General features: G+C 42.2%; 1 protein-coding gene across 1 annotated transcript in view; it reads left to right on the forward strand.

Annotated features, from left to right (window-relative positions):
- Positions 1-22,467, forward strand: part of FBN1 (fibrillin 1) — a 261,212-nt gene that overhangs the window by 190,049 nt on the left and 48,696 nt on the right. Inside the window, exons 37-45 of the mRNA XM_081508461.1 lie at positions 1,200-1,322; positions 1,621-1,785; positions 3,974-4,042; positions 4,139-4,264; positions 5,488-5,610; positions 6,333-6,491; positions 10,923-10,994; positions 14,465-14,590; positions 17,951-18,073. Coding sequence (XP_081364587.1) covers positions 1,200-1,322; positions 1,621-1,785; positions 3,974-4,042; positions 4,139-4,264; positions 5,488-5,610; positions 6,333-6,491; positions 10,923-10,994; positions 14,465-14,590; positions 17,951-18,073 — 1,086 coding nt within the window. The remainder of the gene's footprint in view (positions 1-1,199; positions 1,323-1,620; positions 1,786-3,973; positions 4,043-4,138; positions 4,265-5,487; positions 5,611-6,332; positions 6,492-10,922; positions 10,995-14,464; positions 14,591-17,950; positions 18,074-22,467) is intronic.

A 22,467-nucleotide genomic window follows, 5' to 3' on the forward strand; every position in this document is an offset into this window, starting at 1 on the left:
TAAAACTTTGAGAGCCATTTTCAGGTCTCCATCCTCTTTCCGTTCAACTAGACTAAGGAAACAGATTCCATTCTGTATGGAGTCAGGATTTCAAGAAAATCCCAGTTTTTTCAGCTACCTAAACAAGCCGTGGCTCAGTGGCTCTCCAATTATGACCACCATCACCCCCTCCCTGAAATTGCTCTGGATCACAGCATTCTTCCCCAGGCACCCCTTCTTCTCTTGGTTTTCCTAAAAACTATTATGACACCAAGTCAGTCTCTAGCATACTGCAGCGAGTCACCTCTCCACTGCCATGCTTTCTCCTCCGTGTCTCACATCACCACCAGCATCATTCCTTCCTCCCCGCCCTGATTGCCCTTAGTCTGCCCTGCCTGCTCTGACATCCCATGAGATTTGAGCGAACGCATTTTTCACAACGGAACCTCCAGAAGAGTTACCAGGTCCGAGCAGGAGGAGCAGAGGGGAAGGTATCATCCTCAGTCCCCCCGTCTCCTCTCTCTGGATCACCTTGTCTGGTTTTGAATATTTCACAAGTGTTCAAAATAGACAAAAGGATTACACAGGGATGGCATTTGCCAAAACCCATGTCCTAAATATCTGGAATTCTGTTTTTGGAATAGAAACTGAAAGGGAAATATTCAACCCAGCATCAGTAATGGGAGAGAGACTCTTAGTAGGCCTGAAGGAACATGCTAAGCTTCGTGCATGCGGTCTGCGCTTGCGCTCAGCTACAGCGAGACCAGTCCGCCCAGCGGGGGAAGCAGCAGAAGTCGCCTGCTCCCGCCGCTTCCCTGAGACATCTTGCTCTCATTTGATAAAATAACAAGCTGCACATATTAAATATATTTTCTTAAAACCTGTGTCTGAATTTTTGGTTGACCTGAGGTCACAGTAGTGTTTTGTTTTCAGTTACCTTCACTGGAATATTTTTCCTCGTTCCAAAGTTATATTTTCTCCTGATGACAAATTTGAATGCTAAATGTGTTCCAGGGGAAAGAGACCAAAGACTATGACATATTTCCTTCCTGAGGGATTTTGTTTCAGAAGTGGAAGACTATATTTCTAGGGGCAATTATAACTGGAAACTCGTTAAAAATTCAAGTTGGGAGCCCGAGATTTTGGTGCTACTGTTTTACAGTGATGCCTGCCCCACATTGGCTCAGGTAATAACTCTGCCCCTTGCTGTTTGGTTCTAGACGTTAATGAATGCCTGGATCCAACCACGTGCATCAGTGGGAACTGTGTCAACACTCCAGGCAGCTATACCTGTGACTGTCCACCCGATTTTGAGCTGAATCCAACTCGAGTTGGCTGTGTCGGTAAGATCTTAAACACTTTTCAGAGAAACACACTGTTGGTTATTTCTAAGGCAACATGGAACATTGCATTCTCAAATTCTGAAAAAAGTAATAAAATAATACAACGAAATGTAAACATTTCCTGAATCTGGTTTGTATTTTCAGGTCCTTTTCTCTAGGTCAATTCCCAGTGTCTGTGTTGCGGCACTTTTTAGTTTAAATTATGGTTTTTAAACAGTTTCAGAAGTAGGTTTGAATTTTCAACCCTGACGTAGAAAGAATTTGCCTGACACTTCTTTTGTTTGCATGTGGTAAATAGATACCCGCTCTGGAAACTGCTATTTGGATATCCGCCCTCGGGGAGACAATGGAGATACAGCCTGCAGCAATGAAATTGGAGTTGGTGTTTCCAAGGCTTCCTGCTGCTGTTCTCTGGGTAAAGCCTGGGGCACTCCTTGTGAGCTGTGCCCACCTGTGAACACATGTAAGTGGACATCCTCCTATTATTCATTATTATTATTATTCCAGCTCAGTCTAGTTCTCCTGTCTAGCTCCAGAGGATAGAAGCCACAGAGAGAGGGAGCTGCTACTGGTCTGTATTCTCCAGTTGGTGGAGGGAGTGGGGGTTGAGGGCTGGAAATCATTTCAGCCCTGCTGAGGAATCTCACTCCCAATGTGGGAGTCAGAATGCCTCCCCAGTTGGCTTGCACTCAAAGGTCAGGTGGGGCAGGTAACATCTCATTTCTGTCTGAGTGTAAAGAAGATAGCATTATTTTAAAGAAGGTTTTCCAGACTAGGTTACTTATGTCATATTTGGACACATTGATCTCTCCTCTTGTCATCTGTTGGCTGGTTTTAGAAGCTCTAGGACAGACTGGAGTTTTCCTGGGTGAAAAAGAAGCCACTAGTTAAGCAAATATGAAATGGAAGACTGTTCCAGTCTTATGGTATGACTTAAAGGAAAGGTTTAGAATGTGTTTTAAGGACATAAATAATTAGTCTTTGAAAAACAAACAGCTTTCCATTTTTCTTAGTGGATGCTGTATTATGACTCAAAGTCAGATATAGCTTCCAGGGCTAAAGTCAGTGGCTGCTGCTTATCAGGTATATTGAGATAGATATTGATTCTTTCCTTGTTGAAGGGTCACTTACTCAGTTTCTCTAAGGTAAATTTGTTGAGTACCTAGAAGATGTACTTTGTGTGTGCAAAGGTGATAATTCATGGATAATTGGATGGATAATTCTAGTCTAATTGCTAGTTCCTGCCTTCCGGGAGCATACAGTTTAGCAAAATACTACCTAAACATGAAAGCTGTTATTCAATGTAGATCTCAATAAGAGAAGAAAGAAGAGCAGACTCAGTGCCATGAGTGGGAGAAAGAGTATTCCTGGTTCCAATTAGCACTCTGTCACTTGCCATGCATGTAACTTTGGAGTAAGCAAGCCTATTTCTTCATTCATAAGATGCCTCATAGGATTAAATGAAGTCATTCCTGTAGAGCACTCAGCACAGAAATGAATGCTTGGCAGGCACCCCTTTCTCTCCTTTCTTCAGAAACAAAAGTCAGTTCTGATTGGCAGTGCGTGGTGATAACTTGGTACATTTTTTAATTGGGTCTTGAAGGAAGGGAGTGACATGAAAGAGGAAACTTAAAAAGAATGGACGATCACAGAAAGAGGAGGAGAGAAAAATAAAACAGGATAGTTATTAATAATTTCATTGATGCTGAAAGAATCAAACCAAGATGCTTAGGTGTGTGTGTGGGGGGGGGAGGACAGTACTACTGAGTAAGAATAAGCCAAGCATTAGAAGTCCACCCTACCTCAGACTGGATCAGAGCTAACACTGGGATCTATGCATATATACACTTATGCATATATACATATAATTTCAGAAAACCACAAGAGGGATTATCAGATTTGGAAAGACCATGATGATTATGAAAGAACTGATTCATATAGATGCTTATCAGAATGCTAAAGCAGATGAGGGTCATTCTTATCCATGTGTTCCTATATGGATCACACTGGTATGTGGTGCTGAAAGAAATGTTTTTGAGTGAAATACTTGGATGACAAAATTACTGGAGGAAATCAAAGGACCCTGTAAAAAGCTGGTTTTGGAAACCAGGGGAAACAATGTTGCCATCAGCAGAAATGGAGGGCCAAGAAAGCCCTCTAGTCATTAAGGAGACGAGAGGGTGGGAACCAAGAAAGAACAGCTTTTCCTAAGGCTCTGTTTGGAAAAATGTTTTGGAGATAAGCTGGTGAGTAGTATTTAAGGGAAGCTGTGATTCCCAGGAAGTAAGACTGAACAAAACATAAAAATGGAGGAGTTTGTTATAAAATAAAAATGGAAAGAAAAATCTTTAAAAGAAAAAACAATGGAGATAAAGAATAAAATAGTTCATAAGAAGATAAGACCAGAGAGTAGGTGGAAGGTTCACAGACTGAGGACATAGCCTTATGTTTGACACACGCAGAAAAAGCCATTAGAAAGGACAAGTATATACAAAGATGTTAACTTGATTCAGTTGGGTGGGGTAACTGCCAAAAATTCCTGTAAATGAATATTTTCAGGTAGCTATGTCTGTATTTCTCTTGAGGATACTATTTCTAGAAATTTTAGATTTCAGAGAACTCAATCTGATTTTGTTTGTTTGTTTCTGTAGCTGAGTACAAAATTCTTTGTCCTGGAGGAGAAGGTTTTCGACCCAACCCTATCACTGTTATATTGGAAGGTAATTCTGTTTCCTTTATCTTGAAGCGTGCCCCTTTGGAACTTCCTTGAGTTGATTTACAATGCTAAAGACATGTTGCCATTTTCATCTTGATAGATATTGATGAGTGCCAGGAGCTCCCAGGGTTGTGCCAAGGCGGGAAATGTATCAACACCTTTGGCAGCTTCCAGTGCCGCTGTCCGACAGGCTACTACCTGAATGAAGATACCCGAGTGTGTGATGGTAAATGGCCCTTTTAGAATGATAAGTTCTTTCAGATATTGAGAACTGACCTCAAAAACCAGCGTACAGTTAGGCACCAGGAAAACTGAGACTCTAGCAAAATGTCTAAATGCCAGCATGGCCAGGTAACTATGCCACAGGTGTGGCAGCTTGCGCTCATATTAGTGATGTAATGTCATGTTCAGCATACCCTAAATCGCCCTCTTTTCATGAGAAAATTGGCATTTTTGTTATCTTGAGCCATAGTCCCATTTATGCCTACAGTGAATTTTCCATTCTCTTCAGAAAAGCCATTTTTATTGGAGTAGCCCAGGTCTCATTTCAGTGGCTTCTATATTCTGGGCTATTCTGGGCTCCTCGTGTTGTCCTTTACCACTCAGCATTTGTGCTCAGCATTTAAATGAGCTTCTCTTCCGAGGCAGCTCCTTTGGTTGTATGGTGTAAGTGATGACTCCTGTTCATCCTGTGTTACTGAAAAGATGGAGATTATTGACTACTGTTAGCTTTCAGAGCATGTGGACCACTGACTAGTGTGGGGAAATGGTTTTCATCTGTATATAGGAGTTACACACTGATTAGGGAAGAGACCTTCTTGTGTCCTGGAGGAGAAATATTCCTCTGGTTCTCCAAAAGGCTTAATAGGTGACCTCAGCAGTGACCACCTTGTTGAGTAGTAGTTGAACATCACAATGTATACAACACAGCTTAAGACTTAACATAAATTAGAATCAACACCTGTGTTTGAAAATGGAGAAGGACGCATGATATGCATGATATACCTACTTCTGCAGGCTTATCTTCTGTGCCGTCTTACCATTGCAGATTCATGAAGCCAGTGTTTGATGGCTTCAGGTTATATCAAATCCTTCCTGAGATTTTGTGAACATATGAAGGACATAGTTGTCTTTCTGAAAGATATTTAAGAATTATCATTTCTCCAAATTTCCATCGCTGCATGTGTTTGAGGATGTTTTAGACTCATTTATTAAGAACTCACATCAGAAGGTACATTTTCCTTTTCTAAAACTCTTTTCCTGAAAATGCACACATCAGCACAGGCTAAGGACATTGATGAACGAAACATCCACATTTCTTATCCAGATTGCAAAATGCCCTGTGGATGTTCTCTTCCACTATCAACATGTATATTGACCCCCGAGTCCCAGACCATTCCAAAGAGTGAAATTTCTGTATCCACATACCACTTTCTTTTTGGATTATAGATGTGAATGAATGTGAAACTCCCGGAATCTGTGGTCCAGGGACATGTTACAACACTGTTGGCAACTACACCTGTATCTGCCCTCCAGACTACATGCAAGTGAATGGGGGGAATAATTGCATGGGTAAGTCCCAGCTTTTCTTTATAAAGCATGTTCAGTCCTCATCTGCAAAGAAAGAAAGAGCCTTCAGGCCCAGCACATCATCCTCAGTGTTATGTTACTCATCAGAGAAAGTGCTGCCACCCTTTGCCTCCTCCCCTGTAAACCATAAGTTTGGCCTTTTCTCAGCACCTCGTGTGGGTGGTTGGGAGTTTTCTTTAAAATGTAATGTTGGAAAATCCCAAACAAAGGTTTAATAGTACTTCTTTTGTTTGACTCTGAGTGTATCTTTATACAATGATATTTACAGCACTGACCTACAGTATTAAAACATCATGAGTCGGAAATGAGAAAATCACTGCCAAGAGCAGTGGAGAATTGTTACTAGGAGACTGGGTGGAGAGTCATGTAAAGTTTATTAAGGCCACAGCTACGTAATGACTCAGTTCCGTGGCACAAAACACCAGGGAATATATTAGGTTGGCCCAAAAGTTCGTTTGGGTTTTTAGTAAAATGTTTTAGAAAAACCTGAACAAACTTTTGGGCCAACCTGATATTTCTCAAAGTCCTTTTCCTTGTGGCAGCAGAGGTAGATGGAAGGTTGAGAGGCAGCTTTTACTGCTCTTATTGAAGTCAAGTTACAATACAGTTCAAAAGAGACTCCTTCCTTGAGCATCCCTGTTAGAATCTCCCTGTCAGGATTTCCTCAAAGCATCACCAGTCCCTGCCTTCCTCCTCTCCTCTAGATATGAGGAGGAGTCTGTGCTACAGGAACTATTATGCTGACAACCAGACCTGCGATGGAGAACTGTTGTTCAACATGACCAAGAAGATGTGCTGTTGTTCCTACAACATTGGCCGGGCCTGGAACAAGCCCTGTGAACAGTGCCCCATTCCAAGCACAGGTGGGTTTTAGTTACACCATTACCAGAAAGATAGCTTGGTACCTTCCCCACGAATTGTTGGAGAAATGAATCTCAGCCAGGGGAGAAAAAGGGTGCATTGTCCATCTTCATAAAAAAAGATTAGCTCACAAAGGCAAATGTTGAAATTCACAGTTGATCTTGTCCTTTCAGCTGAAAATTGAGTCATAAAATATATTTTCCAATTTATTACACAAGTTCATTTACCAGCCTATAGACTCAGCATATCACAAAAATATAGAAGTTGTTATTGTTAGGGAGTTTGCTATGTAACTTAAAGTCTGGAAACACTGGGCAAAGCAGTTTGACAAATAAGTAAACCATATTCCTATATTGTTTACTTACTTATTACCATCAATTTTACTTATTAATAACTAATCTTGTTCCAAAAAGAATTCAAGATGCCCCACAAAGATCCATATGTAAAATAAGAAGGCCTAATGCAAATGGCAAGCATGGGTAAGAAATTCAAAGCAAGGGTAATTAATACACAAGATCCAAGCTGGGAAATCCTGCACACTTGCCAGTGATGAGCAACAGCTTGGGCTCTACACCTTCTAGCAGCTCATATAAAGAGAGATATGATTGAGTCTCACAGTCACACTGACCACAAAGCAAACTCAGAACTAAAGAAAAGCACGACTCAGGGACTTCCCTGGTGGTCCAGTGGCTAAGACTCTACACTCCAAACACAGGGGGCCCAGGTTCCATCCCTGGCCAGGGGCCTATTAATAGATCCCACAGGCCACAACTAAGAGTGCCTGCTGTAACTAAAGATCCTGGATGCCCAACAAAGATGGAAGATCCTGTGTACTGCAAAAGACCTAGCACAGCCAAATTAAAAAAAGAAAAGCACAACTCCTTGATATAGAGAAATTTCTTCTTATATCCTCATACAGAAAAATCTATATAATGTTATCTATTTGAAAAAGAACAGAGTCTAATTTATATTCTAAGAGTAAATGAAGCAAAAACTTTGGTGCAGTGTTCTTATATGGGTGATGATATATATCATGATGGTGTCATTTACTAATGATGATCTAGATCATCTTTATGATTTTTAAAAATTACTGAATTAATTAATTTGCCTGTGCCAAGTCTTAGTTTTGGCTTATGGAATCTAGTTCCCTGACCAGGGATCGAACCCAGGCCCCCTACATTGGGAGTGCAGAGTCTTAGCCGCTGGACCACCAACTTTATGATTTAGAGTGAACAAACTACCGTGCAAAGTACTGATCTGAGAATCATGTAGTATCTACTCTATTCCCTACAGTGATATGTAAAATACCCAATCTATTGTCTGGTGCTAGCTGACAATGCAAAAAAACAGAAGATTCTTTTTTAGTAAAAAGTACCATTTCATCCACTGTTTCCTCCAGAAATAATGTAATAACCATCACTTAGAATTACAAGTTGTCTCCACTCTGCAAGATGTTAGACCTGGGTTTGGCAAACAAGAGCCTGTGGGCCAAATCCAGCCTGCTTCCTATTTCTGTATGGCCCACAAGCTAAAAGTAATTTTGACATCTGAAAATTTTATGAACTTCACATTTTAGTAAATAAAATTTTGCAAGAATACGGCCCCACTAATTTATTTACATATTATCTATGGTTGCTTTCATGAAATATTTGAGTAATTTTAACAAAGACTGCATAGCTTGCAAAACCTAAAATATTTACTTTTTAGCCCTTTAAGAAAATATTTGCTGACCCCTGATCTTGACCATTGGCCTTCAGATCTTTTATTATACATTGTTATTGTTGTTCAGTCACTCACTCATGTCCGACTCTTTGAGACCCCATGGACTACAGCATGCCAGGCTTCCTTGTCCTTCGCCATCTCCCAGAGCTTGCTCAAACTCATGTCCATTGAATTGGTGATGCCATCCAACCCGCTTGTCCTCTATTCCCATCTCCTCATGCCTTCAATCTTTCTCAAGATTATTTATACATAGCTATCATTAAAAAACCTGGCGGTTACCCACACTTGGTGTGTGTGTATTTACAAGTAAAAGTATATGTACATGTGTCTCTGTATATTTGTTTTTTATTATATTAAGAAATGTATTTATTATTTTCGTAAGCTGTTTATAATGTACACAAAATTAGTTTTTAAATTGGATTTTACAAAGATAGATATCCTAGTATTTTTATTTTTTATCTTGATGGACCATTGTACATTCCCTTGTAGACCACTATGGAGATCTCTGATAACAACTATCATTTACTTTCAGAAATATCTGTCTGAGTTCTAGGTATCTGCATACTCTTAATATAAAATGCAAGATTTCATCTTCATGTTGAATATTGGCCAAATCCAATCATGGCTTTTCATTAGCTATGCAGTCTGCACACATTTTAGGAGTCCCTGAAGTTTGGATGGTCAGTGGAGCTGGCATGACACTTGTTGGAAGTGAACACGCATAGATTAAGGAAAGAAAGCACTAGGAAAAGAACATGCTACGTTTTGTTTAAAATACTTCCAGAAACCTTTTACTAATTTTCAGTAGGTTTACCCATAAGGGAGTGGCCATCTTGAGCTTAAATTGATAGCATGCCAACATCCGATGGATCATCGAAAAAGCAAGAGAGTACCAGAAAAACATCTATTTCTGCTTTATTGACTATTCCAAAGCCTTTGACTGTGTGGATCACAATAAACTGTGGAAAATCCTGAAAGAGATGGGAATACCAGACCACCTGACCTGCCTCTTGAGAAACCTTTATGCAGGTCAGGAAGCAACAGTTAGAACTGGACATGGAACAACAGACTGGTTCCAAATAGGAAAAGGAGTACGTCAAGGCTGTATATTGTCACCCTGCTTATTTAACTTATATGCAGAGTACATCATGAGAAATGCTGGGCTGGATGAAGCACAAGCTGGAAACAAGATTGCAGGGAGAAATATCAATAACCTCAGATATGCAGATGAAACCACCCTTATGGCAGAAAGTGAAGAAGAACTAAAGAGCCTCTTGATGAAAGTGAAAGTGGAGAGTGAAAATGTTGGCTTAAAGCTCAACATTCAGAAAACTAAGATCATGGCATCTGGTCCCATCACTTCACTGCAGATAGATGGGGAAACAGTGGAAACAGTGGCTGACTTTATTTTTCTGGGCTCCAAAATCACTGCAGATGGTGACTGCAGCCATGAAATTAAAACAGCTTGCTCCTTGGAAGGAAAGTTATGACCAACCTAGATAGCATATTAAAAGGCAGAGACATTACTTTGCCAACAAAGGGCTGTCTAGTCAAGGCTATGGTTTTTCCATTGGTCATGTATGAATGTGAGAGTTGGACTATAAAGAAAGCTGAGCACCGAAGAATTGATGCTTTTGAAGTGTGGTGTCGGAGAAGACTCTTGAGAGTCCCTTGGACTGCAAGGAGATCCAACCAGTCCATCCTAAAGGAGATCAGTCCTGGGTGTTCATTGGAAGGACTGATGTTGAAGCTGAAACTCCAATACTTTGGCCACCTGATGCAGAGAGCTGACTCACTGTAAAAGACCCTGATGCTGGGAAAGATCGAGGGCAGGAGGAGAAGGGGACGACAGAGGATGAGATGGTTGGATGGCATCATCGACTTGATGTACATGGGTTTGGGTGGAGCCGGGGAGTTGGTGATGGACAGGGAGGCCTGGCCTGCTGCGGTTCATGGGGTCGCAAAGAGTTGGACACGACCGAGTGACTGAACTGAACTGAACTGAACATATCAGTTATACTCATGATCAGGAATTACAGAATCTCAGAGTTAAAGGGAACCACAGATGACATTTAGTGCATCCTTAATTAACAAGTTTGATGAAAATTCATGTCATGGGGAGAAAGATAAAGGGTCAGGGGAGGGAGAGGGAGCAAACAAAAGAACTGCAGCAAAAATAATAATCCAGCTCCAAAAATTAATGAGGTTAAGTTGGTTGTTTGACATGAATGAGTCATTAACAGACCTGAAATCAAGAACTTAGCTACATTTGCTATTGTTATCCCCAGTCTGCCAAGGAAATGGCTTTTGTACACATTCGTTAAATCCTAGATTCCTTAATACAGAGTGGAAAGAGGCACTCAGACTAGTCCCAGGTTTCAGAGCTGAACAACATCCGCATAGTAACCCAAATTCCACTAGGCAAGCTCACACAAATGAGTGCATTTGATATAGAGACCTCTGCTTCAGCCTCATTATTACGTCAACATGAGGTCACTTTTCCTTCATCATTTTTCTTAAGGACAAGGTTACACCATCTGTAGAAATTCTCAATTTTTTTTCTTTTACAAAGGTCAATTTATTTTAAATTCTTCCAGATACAGGTAAATATCTTTTAAGAATGTTTTCAAAGTAATTTTGTTCAGCTCATTGTTGCTCTTCACCTACCCTATTCCCACCCCGCTCACCCCACCTTTGTTCAATCACTGCAGATGAATTTGCTACACTCTGTGGAAGTCAACGGCCAGGCTTTGTCATCGACATTTATACTGGTTTACCTGTTGGTGAGTTACAATGCCATTGTTGCAACTTTTTGTCTCTGCCTTTGTGTTAAGAAAAGGAAGTACACACTGTTATTTTTTCAAATTTGCTTTTTTTGTTTCTTAGAAGGAAAAAGCACTAGACAGTGCCCTTTACCTTTATTGAAACTCTGATTCTTAGTTTGAAACAAACTGTGCAGACACCCTGTGTAGCTCCACCTAATTGGCAGCAGCATTTGTTGGTCATGATTAAGGGGACTGGAAAGCTTTTCACAAAATCACAATCAAGCTTCGTTAAACCAACCCTAGGCATCAACAAAAAGAGAAATTCTGGGAGTAAAGCCAGTTGACGTTTGATTTGACTATAATTCCCAATCCTTCCATCTGACTGAGACAAGAGTTTAATATGACTGTTCATACCAATCCTTATGTGTGGGTTGTTCACATAAAGCCCTTTTGGTGGATCAGTTTTATCTCACAGGGAATCTCCTCAGGTGATCTGCTTTGGGATTTTTAGATGTGAAATATACAAGTCTTTCCAAACTGAGGCCCTGTCTGGTAGCTGAAACAGAGACCACTGCAGTGCTCGAGATGCTTATGTGAGATTCAGAAATACTGCACAGCGTTCAGCCAGTAGAAGCAAGGCCTTTGTGGTTTAAAACCAAATAACATAAAAATAGATGGAAAGCCATTGCATTCTCCGAGTTTTTCCCCAACGTGATTTATATGGATCCTCAGATGCCCCTCTGAATTCTGAGCAATTGTGTCTAGTAGCAAACATCACCACTTGGTCTGTTCCACCTTATTGCTAATAAGTAAACTGAAATCCACATCAGCCTTTCCAGTGACCTTGTTTAAGAAAACAAGGGTCTGGTCCAGCAATCAGCCTGGCTCTCTTTGTGCCAAATCCATATGGCTCCGCAGCCTAGTCAACATCCAAAGAAACTTCATGGTTTGGAAGGAAAACCTGCTAAATGACATTGGCATGAAACACCTGGCCCCAGCTGCTTTGTTTTTCCCCTTCCCAAAACAGATCTTTTCATCTCCCTAGACCCTCTGATCCGAAGATAAGTGGTCTTTAATAGTAGTGGTTCTCCATGGACGGACCAGGCGTGTACCCCAGCAAGGCCTACCCTCCAATGTTGGCAGCAGGCAAAGACTCAGAGCAGCATTAACAGCATCCACTAATAAAGCTGGAAAGGCCTGAGGCATCCTCTAGGCCAAACGCCTTGCCTTACAGTTGAGGGGACAGAGGCCCAGACAGGGAAAGGGACTCAGCCGAGGTCACTTGGCTAATTAATAACAGAACTGGGATCAGAACCCAGTCCTGACTCACAGCTTGCTTTGCCTCTAGCTCTTGAAAACTGGAAATGTGATAGTTAGCAGTATACTTATTGTTAGCAAATTCCAGCATGACAAAATATTTAGATGACTGAGAAACTTTGTTTTATTTAAGCTTTCTACTCTCCTTCTGAAAGGTCTGAAGATTGTTGGCATATAGAACTCATTCGTGTGGGGTTAAAACTATAGCAAGTTTATTAATCTTGTCTTTAAATATAAACTTTTCCAAGTTGAAGTTCAAATGGAATCCAGACAGGAAAAGAAAATATAATTTTTAATATGTGCTTTTGCTATGTTGTGCCTAACAATGGCTAGAAATTTGACCCAGCCTGTTATTGTTGAACTTGATAATACATCACTTATATTTAAAACAAATGAATGTGAACATAACACTTCATGTTTTAACCCGTACATAGTTCAAGAATGTCTGAAATTTCTTTTTTTTTTTGCTTCTTGCTGATGATACATAGTTGTGATATTTCTTTGCCTCACTTTTTAACTACATATATGACAAATGTGTGCAAAATCTAAAGCATAATTACTTATATTCAAAATGGAAATATACCCTTTGATATTCTAAGCTCTTTTTTTTTTTTTCATTTAAGAGATCAATTTGTCTTCAAAGAAAATCAAGCCCTTTAGAAAAAGGTCTAACATAAATCTGTGGCCTATGAACTTTCTCCTTCAAAGCAGATTGGCTTTAGGGTGTGATTCTTCTGAAAGTGCAGCAGCTCTTGTGGGTTCCACGAAAGTCAGTGGCCATGTTACAACTTGGGCAAACAAAGTACCTGGCAGAGGCTTCTGACTCTGACATGTAAAGAAAAGTATCTCAACAATAGTAACAGAAAATTAGTGGATTGGAAAGACCAAAACTTTGTATCCCCTCCTGGCTTCTGAACTGTTTTGTGAAACTCTGCACAGGACTGGTAGAGGGGCCCTCTGGGATAACAAGTCCTTCAATAATGGTTTTGTGAAGATTGTTTGACTGTGGAAAAACATAAGGGAGGAAGGGTAGCCTGTTAGCAGATTCCTGGTATCAAATCTACTTCCTGGTGGCTGTATGGTGTTTGGTGAGTCCCAGCCTCCGACCTGTCCTCAGTTCCATCACTTGCATCATGAAGATGGTCAGAGTGCCTAGAGACCATCTCACAGGGTGGCTGTGATGATTTGGTAACTACAACCAGGTTAAATGCTTGAGAAATACACCATGTGTATAGCAAGTGAGGTACTATACCATTGCTGCCACTGTTACTGTTATTATCCTAGCAGACACTGAATGGTTGAGAGTTCCAAGCAGGTCAGGCAGAGAGTGGCCCCTCCAGGCTGGTAAGGAGACCCGACTTGCCCACACAGCTCCCTCGCCAGCTTGCTTTAGCAGCCTGGGTCCTGGCTGTGCTCTCACTCCTACTTCGGTCCTGCTTTAATCCTCATCAGCCCCACTTCCAGGTACTGGTTCTTAATCAAATATCAGACAGCATACCAGGGGCTGGTAACACCGTGGTGCAGCAGCCAGCCCTGGCCCCGGGCCTAAGGAAGCCACAGTCTATTGTGACTGTCCTTGCTCAGTTCTGGCTCTGTCTACATGGTCAGCCTGGGCCCAGCTTACGTCCTCAGACCTGACTTACTTCCTTAACTTCCATACCAAAGCCACGCGAAGGAGAAGCAGGGTGCTGAGCTGAAATTTGGAAGATCCGAATTGGCTCTGACCATGGGCTCGTCTTTTGTTCTTCAGCAGCTCTCTGCTCCCATTCCCACCAGCCACCACCACACACTTGGGGTAGAGAGACCACTTACTCTCGGCAGTCACTTTCATTCTGCTCCACTGGTGCACAGGGCCTAGTGGGTGCAAAATCTCCTACCTGGACAGAGCTAATGTTTTGTAACAAAACCAGAAAGATAGATGATCAATGAGATAGACACAGGAGTGTCTGACAAGCAGTTTATTGATCTCAGTTTCCTCTTCATTGACTTCCCCCACTTCCATCACCACCCCAGCACATGCATGTACATGCCAGTACATACACACATGCACTGTCTCTTCTTTGGCTTTAGACCTTACACGGAACTAGAAGCAGCCAACTTTCAATTCCAGTTTACCCTGCCCAGGGACCACATGCCAGGCCATCACTCACATGTGCCTGCTCTGTTTCCAGATATCGACGAGTGTCGGGAGATCCCAGGGGTCTGTGAAAACGGTGTGTGTATCAACATGGTCGGCAGCTTCCGGTGTGAATGTCCAGTGGGCTTCTTCTATAACGACAAGTTGTTGGTTTGTGAAGGTAAGAGATGTTGCTCTGTATTACATCCAGAAATGAGCCAATTTTACAACATTGAAATTTCAGAAATTCATCAAACTCTAGCTATCGTGAAGGGCACCCTGTGGATCAACAGATATTTCACTGCCAAAAAAAAAAAAAAAATTCCCTAACTCTACTCCCAGTGGGCAAAGCAGGATGTCCATTCCCCAGCCCTCTCCACTGCCCCCTCCCCCCAACACAGAGTGTATTAGATTTCCCAGCTGATATGAAAAAGCCTTGAGGTCCTGGGTGTGTCCAGTGGATGGCTATTGTTTTACACGGCTTGAAAGTGAGCACGAGTGGTGGGCAGTCATCTTGAGCTGAATCTCAAAATCGGTGTTCTCTTCCAAGCGGAGCCTTTGCTCCTCCCCAGTGAAAACACGGTTAATGCAAATATTTCAAATGCATGAGCGAATTCCAAATGGCAAGAACAGCAAATTCGATTTTATACGAAGAATGTTGGCATGCATGCAAATGGTACTTTTTTCATTTTCAAATTACCTCCCCTCACCATGGGTATGTACTGTGATTCTGCGCATTCCTCACCGCACTTCATATTTTTCCGACATCTGGGGAAGATAGTGTTCTTTTACATTTTAGTAAAAGGGACGTTGCTGGTTATTAAATATACCATGGGCCCTAGGACAGCTAGAGTAATTTTCTTATTTCATACTTAAACTCAGAGCCTCTAACAGAGTTCTTGTTCATGTTAGAAAGGCTTATTGCTCCTTAGAGCATGTATTACACCACATAGGTCAACATTTTAATGTTAAAAAATCATTTTCTCCTAAACTGGGGACAACTTAGAGACCACGAGTAAAGTTATAACCCTGAGTACAGGCTTGTTAAATTCTCCTCACCAGGCTTTCTGTTCCTGTGGCCAAGTTGGCAAGCATCCCTTACTCTGCCTGCTGTTTGGGGGACTGGAAACGGGGTGACAGCTATTCCTAGCTTTCCTAAAGAGATAGTCATTTGGGGGCTTTGGTTCAGGCTCTGGGCTTCTGGAGACCATCAAGCATCAGGTGTGGGGAGGAGGCAGGATGTGGAAAAAGAGAAGGGAGCCCATAGCAGATGACCTATGGTGCTAGGGGTAGCTGCCTGCTCATCGGCCACTGTCTCCCACCTGTCATGCATGCCTAACGATGCCTGTCTGCTTCTGTGGCATCTCCCCTTCTCTACCATTCAGAGCTGGTTACTCTACCCAAGTGCCTCTTTGATACGTATCTCTGCTGAAGCAGCAGCCGTTGACCACATACCAGAGGCAAGGCCACCCATGACCACCATGTCAACCTAGACCTTGTTACACCCTTGAGATTGAAAACCTACAGCTGTACCCGTGGAAGGCGGCTCACTGTCAGGGTAGCGTTCGGCTGATGCAAAGATTACAAAGTGCTCCAGCTTTTGGTTTCCGTTTCGTAGGATATCCATCTTCAGGGTGAATGTTTAATCCAGGGTCAGCTGCTTCCCAGCACACTCCTAGCTCTCAGACTCAGAAAAGGAAGGTTGATTTAGCACATGCCTCAGCCAGACTGCAGTTGGAATGGATTCCAGAAGTGATTCAGGGAGGATCTGTGTGTCTGCTGTCCCCCAGCATGCATAGGATCAGATGTTAGGCATCTGAGGCATCAGGGAAACGCTTGTCTATGACACCTTTTGGCTTCTCCAGCTACAGAAACTACCCTCTATTTCTGTACACTCTTTGTGAAGAGCAGGGCAGGCCTGGTGGGTAAGGTGGTGCTGGATCCTGGGTCCATCGTAACCCATGGTGGGCATACTCTGCTCCTGTATGAGAGGCACACCCCATATTAGACAGATAGGCCCACTGACTGCCCACAGTCTTGAGGTTTTCCCACCACAGAGCACACCCCTTGGAGGTCTAGGTTGGTGTATTTGCCGCCCCCTAGTGGGAACTTTGGCTGAGCCAACTTCTGCATGAAACCCCAGCACTGATCCTGAGAGCTGCCTTTTAACCTGCGTTACTGGCTGCTCCCTATACTGGATTTAGACTGAATTAGAATGCCTCATAGGAGCAGGGGAAGACAATATGCGTTTTGCCCCATTGGTATCACCTGGACTGTGCAGTATATTCTGCGGTGCCCTAAAGCTGAACTGAATTAGATGGCTGGTAACATTTTTAAAAGATAAGCAAGCAACTCCCCGAGCATAGGCAAAGCTCTGTAGCACACAATAGCCACTTCATTCTTTTCTTTGATAGTGAGCATTTGGTTATTTTCAGTGGTTGTATGTGTAATCTTTATGTTAAGTTTCCTTGATTTGACTGCCATGGGCAGAAATTTAAGCAGGAGCTTCTGCAGCCCTGCAGCTCAAAGCACTGTCTGTGGACCAGTGCACCAGCATCACTTGGGAGCTTACTGGAAGCACAGACTCTCAAGCCACTCCCCTGACACGCTGAGTTGGAATCTGTCTTTCAGTAAAATCTTAAGTGATTCAAATGCACATCAAAGTTTGAGATGCTCTGCTCTGCAGGCCCTACAACAAAAGCGACCTGACTGATTCCCCAAACCCCCTGCACTTTGAGCAAATACAAGACTTCCTAGGATATTAGTCTATACCCTTATCAAATCTGGCCCTTGAGGCTGAGGTTCACAACTTTTTCTAGAGATTAATATAATTAGAACCTGTAGACCATGATAAATCTAGTATCTGCATTTATGAAAAATATTTGTAAAGCAGGGAAATTAGAAAAGCTTTCCATCTTCCAATGTTTGTTCAATAGAACCAATCAAAATAAGAAAATATAAATCCATGTTGTGTGAGAGCCTTCATTTGCCTTTGTTACCAAGTCCAAGCTCAACCTGCTTGCCACACAATAGGCCAATAATCAGGAGATGAGGTGTTGAGGCAAGAAATAGCAACTTTGTTTGGAAAGCCTGGTGTCGGAGAAGATGGCAGACTAGAGTTTGGAGTACCATTTCATTAGGGTCTGGATGCCAGTTTCTTTTATAGAACAGAGGGAGGGAGGAGGTGAGGAAGTAAAGTAAAAAGGCCATACATCTTGCAAAATATCTCCTGGTTTGGCCAGCACTGGGGAGAGGATGTGTCAATTTCTTTTTTCCTGCAGTCCTTCACAGGTGGGCAAGCTCAGGGTATTTCCCTGTGAATTGAACAAAGGCACTTAGTTTAACATTCAGGCAGAGGGGCAGGATTCCCCGAGGCAGACCACTATGTCTGCTTGTAGCTATAGACTGATTATAGTAACAAGAGCAAAGAAAACAAAGGTTCACGAAATAGGTCCAGTGTAAAGTCAGATTTTGTTCTTGCCTCTTGCCTGTTGACACTGGATTCTGCTCTCCTTGTAATTCAGTTCTCTCCTGCTTGTAGACATTGACGAGTGTCAGAATGGCCCAGTGTGCCAGCGAAACGCGGAGTGCATCAACACTGCAGGCAGCTACCGCTGTGATTGCAAGCCCGGCTACCGATTCACCTCCACGGGGCAGTGCAATGGTAAGTCCCCTCCAGCAGGTGCCTACCTGACGGTCCAGCCCCAACCAGCTGCAGATCCCTGGATTTCTTTGGGATGGTTAAGATTCAGACTTCTGTGTTCTAGTAACTAAACTGGGAAACAGGAAAATTGTTGAGATGCTTTAACACTTGGCTTTTTTCCTCTTTAGAGAGGTGATTTTTCCAAATTTACCCCCCTGCTGCCCTGCTGCAAACACCCACTCCCACAAATGCACACAGACACACACACACATACACACACTCCCTAACTGGTGCTATGTGCAGTCACTCAGTCATGTTCGACTCTTCGCCACCCCACGGACTGTAGCCCACTAGACTCCTCTGTCCATGGGGATTCTCCAGGCAAGAATACTGGAGCGGGTAGCCTATCCCTTCTCCAGGGGAACTTCCTGACCCAGGAATCGAACCAAGATCTCCTGCATTGCAGGCAGATTCTTTATCAACCAGGGAAGCCCTCCCTACCTGGTATTCAGGACCAAATACTTTTTTTTTTCCTTTTACCTACTCCCCCTTGAGTGGGTAAGGTTTTCACCATCCTAGCCACATATACCAACTCTAGACAGCAAAGCTCTCCTGAGCTGGGCTGGGTTAACCTGCACAAACCAAGCAAAAAGACCCAACAGTATTATCTTTTTTCCTTAGCATGTTATAGAACTGAGGGCAGCAAACTGTAACAGCCTTTTATTTGCGATGTCACCTACAGTAAACTGAGAAACTGTTAGAGGTTAAATTGTTTTGGTATTCACCGTTGTCAGGGACATGGTAGAAATGAGAAGGATGAGTATGTCACCAGCTTACATTGACAGTAAAGTTATCCCTGCTGGCTCAGCAGTAAAGAACCCGCCTGCCAGTGCAGGAGATGCGGGTTTAATCCCTGAGTCAGGAAGAACCCTTGGAGGAGGAAATGGCAACCCACTCCAGTATTCTTGCCTGGGAAATTCCATGGACAGAGGACCCTGGTGGGCTACAATTCATGGGGTCACAAGGAGTAGGACACAACTTTTCAACTAAACAACAACAGCAAAAGTTATTAAACATCTGGTGGTATTTTGTAGCCAGTGGTATCAAAATGAAAACACTGGTGTTTCAACCCAGCAGCAAAGTAACACCTCAGAATGATTTTCGTGTGAGTTTTTCAGTAATTATAAACCATTATATATTTAGCAAGGAGGTCAGGAAGAATCTGTTGTTTTGCCTCTAGTCATTTCACAAGGAGTTTCCTGGATAGTTTATGCATTTGTGAATGAAACACCACCAAGGAACATGGTCAGATTTTCCTTGGATTTCCTTGCGCACCAGTGATTAAGTGGTAGGAAGTACCCTGCTCTCCGTAGGGCATTTTGCATTGTTTTATGAGACCTTGGTGGGAAGAGGGTGTAATACCAGAACAAAAGCTCACTTTGAGAATCAAGACTTGTTTTTTGGGTTTAAAGGAGCATGTGCAAGGGTTTAGCTTCTTGTCAACAGAGCAGTTGTAATCCACATATTAACAACAACAACAACAACAAAAAAAAACAGGACAGGAAAAGTGAGGATGTCTCCAATAGAAGTCGCAATACCCTCATGAAATTTGGCATTCATACCACTTCCCTGCATTTTGCTCTTAGTTTATATTTATTTGGAATGGGGTGAAATAATTCCAGTCAAAATAAGGAATGGCTGATAATATGGAACGTGTCATTTCACACCATTTCACGTTAGGTGAGATGTGGGAAGAACTATTGTAAACCTCAAGACGAGATATCCAACCAGGGCCTGGCCGGGGCTTACGTCCTGTCAAATTTTTTTGTAGAGTACTAACATAAATAGGCTGGATAAAGCTCATCCAGCGTTAATCAGCAGTGCACACCCTGAGGGAGTGCTGTTTGTAGCCCAAGCTTTGTTTCCCTCGTTCAATGAAATCCTTACAACGAAGGGAATGTACTTGAGTTTGAGTTTTGCAGTTGCTCAGCCTCTAGGGCTGAAGACTTCACTCTGGAAATGTCTTCACTTACATCCTACTTTTATTTTTTATAATTATCACTTTTTAATCTTTTTTTTAATCGTTTTGACCACACCATGCGACATGTGGAATCTGTTTCCCAACCAGGGATCAAACCCATGGCCTCTGCAGTGGAAGCACAGCGTCCTAACCACTGGACCTCCAGGGAGAGCCCACATCTTACTGATAAAATCTCTTAAAATGTCTTTAAATACTATCCTGTACATGGCATTTTTCAGATGTATTGTAAAATATTCCTTTCTTCCTGTGTTTAAGATGAAAAGAACTAAAATTTCCTTATCATAGTAAGATTTTTATTTGAACTTGTAAGTACATCATTTCACCAGCTGGCCGTAATACCCATGTTTCTGATACCTGAGAGAACAGGTAGGTGTCTAAGCCAAGGATGATAGTCTGACCTCAGGAGCTGAGTAGTTAGAGCACAGGCAGCCACTTCTGAAATGCCTTGTCCAACTAAAAACATATTCTTCCCAGCTATTTCCTTATGGTTTCCTCTCTCTCTGCTGACTGTGTGGGTGTTTTCCCCCAATACTCTGTTTAAATCTCCTACCTCAACCTCAGACATACTCTTCTGGGAATTTAAATCCTGATGCTTGTAGAAACCTCAAGACAAAGTGAAGTTCATCATCAAGTTCTCTAGAATTCTAACTTTCTATTTCGCCAACAGAACTGCAAAGTAATCCGTGTTTCATTAAAAAAAAAATCATCATGAAATAGGCAATGTAGGAAAGAAAATTCCTAATTGAGGATCCCTTTCTAGTAAGATTCTTAATGCTCTTCATTCCCTATGGGCCCCAGAGATGAGACAGACCTGACCCTTGCATTCACCGAGACTCAGTATTACCTGAGGGTACCCACGGTCTAGGCTGACTGTAATAAGCCCCCGAGACACTGTTCCTCAAAATCAACTCTCTTCACTGAGCTTGGTACTGGAAATCAGTGTCCTCTGTCTATCCCAGGGAACAGTTTGCTCATTTGAAATTCATTTTTATCCAAATGTGAATAATCATCATCTGTTCTTGGGCTTCTCTGGTAGGTCAGATGGTTAAGACTCCACCTGCAATGCAGGGGACCTGGGTTCGATCTGTGGGTCAGGAAGGTCCCTTGGAGAAGGAAATGGCTACCCACTGCAGTATTCTTGCCTGGAGAATTCCATGGACAGAGGAGCCAGGCAGGCTACAGTTCATAGGATTGCAAAGAGTTGGATACAACTGAAGCAACTTAGCACACACATCATCTGTTCACTAGCATTTCTGCATAGACTAGCTGTAGCTCCTAAGATGCTCTACCCTAGTTTCCCCTTTTCATGATACACCCACCCCCCACCTGAGATTTCGAAAGGACATGGTGATTCATCGACTCTAGATGTTTTGTGTACTTGGAAGGAAGTAGTATAAATGGCAGCCTGAGCACATGAAATGAAGGCAATATATTCTGTCCTGGCGTGGGCACAAGTGTCCTGGGCAGCAAAAGGTACCCATTCCCTGTTTTTGTCTTCTCAGTAGCCAGGGTGGGCAAACAGAAAGCTTGAATTATTCAGCTGAGAGCTGGGTACCAAGCTGCTCTCCGGCATCTGCACCCACAGCAACATTCTGCCATTTGCTTTCTTTTGTGACAATAGGAAAATCAGTGCTCCTTGAGTTACATTTTCCCTAAACATGGAATCTTGAGAGCTTTAAAAAAAATTAGAAACATAAGTAGGCATGCAATTATGTCATTCATGAATTCATGCAGCAAGTTTGGCCCCTGACATAATTAGATTTCAGGAGAGCAAGAAGTATTAACTTGACAATAAATGTAACTTAGAGCCCAGCGAGTGGCAGAAACAAGATGAGAGGGCTTCCTTTTGAAAGAATATGGATTTAAAAAAAAAAGAAAGAAACATCATTAGGATTGTCAGGTGCTGAAAGGAGTCCTATGTAGACAGGAAGGCTTGGTTAAGATGGAACAAAAGGTTATAGGAGTGAGACAAAATAATGGGGTGAAACTGGAGCAAGGGACCATGCAGGCTGTCCATCATGAAAACCTAGCTTAGCAATGGGATTTGTTTAAATTTCCAGAGGAAGCCATGAAGCTTCCATGATTTGAGACACCAAATCTTGACTAGACAAAATACTTCAATTAATTCCATAGTCTAGGATACTGTGTAGGCAGATAATCAAATGGATTATCTCCCAGCCTGCATTTCTATTCCCTGTTCTATGTCTAAGTTTTCTCATCTTTCAGGAGATTTTTTGGATACTGCCCCTGTTTTTCATTGCTTGTGTATTGTTAATATGTTCTGAATGTGCCTAGTAAATGAGAGTAAGTTTTAACCAATTTTGAGTCAAAAATAAATATTGAATGTAATGTCAGCATAAGTTTTACTGGCTTA

This window comes from Giraffa tippelskirchi, chromosome 7 (genome assembly GCF_054371585.1).
Source record: "Giraffa tippelskirchi isolate mGirTip1 chromosome 7, T2T-mGirTip1v1.2.pri, whole genome shotgun sequence".
NCBI lineage: Eukaryota > Metazoa > Chordata > Mammalia > Artiodactyla > Giraffidae > Giraffa > Giraffa tippelskirchi.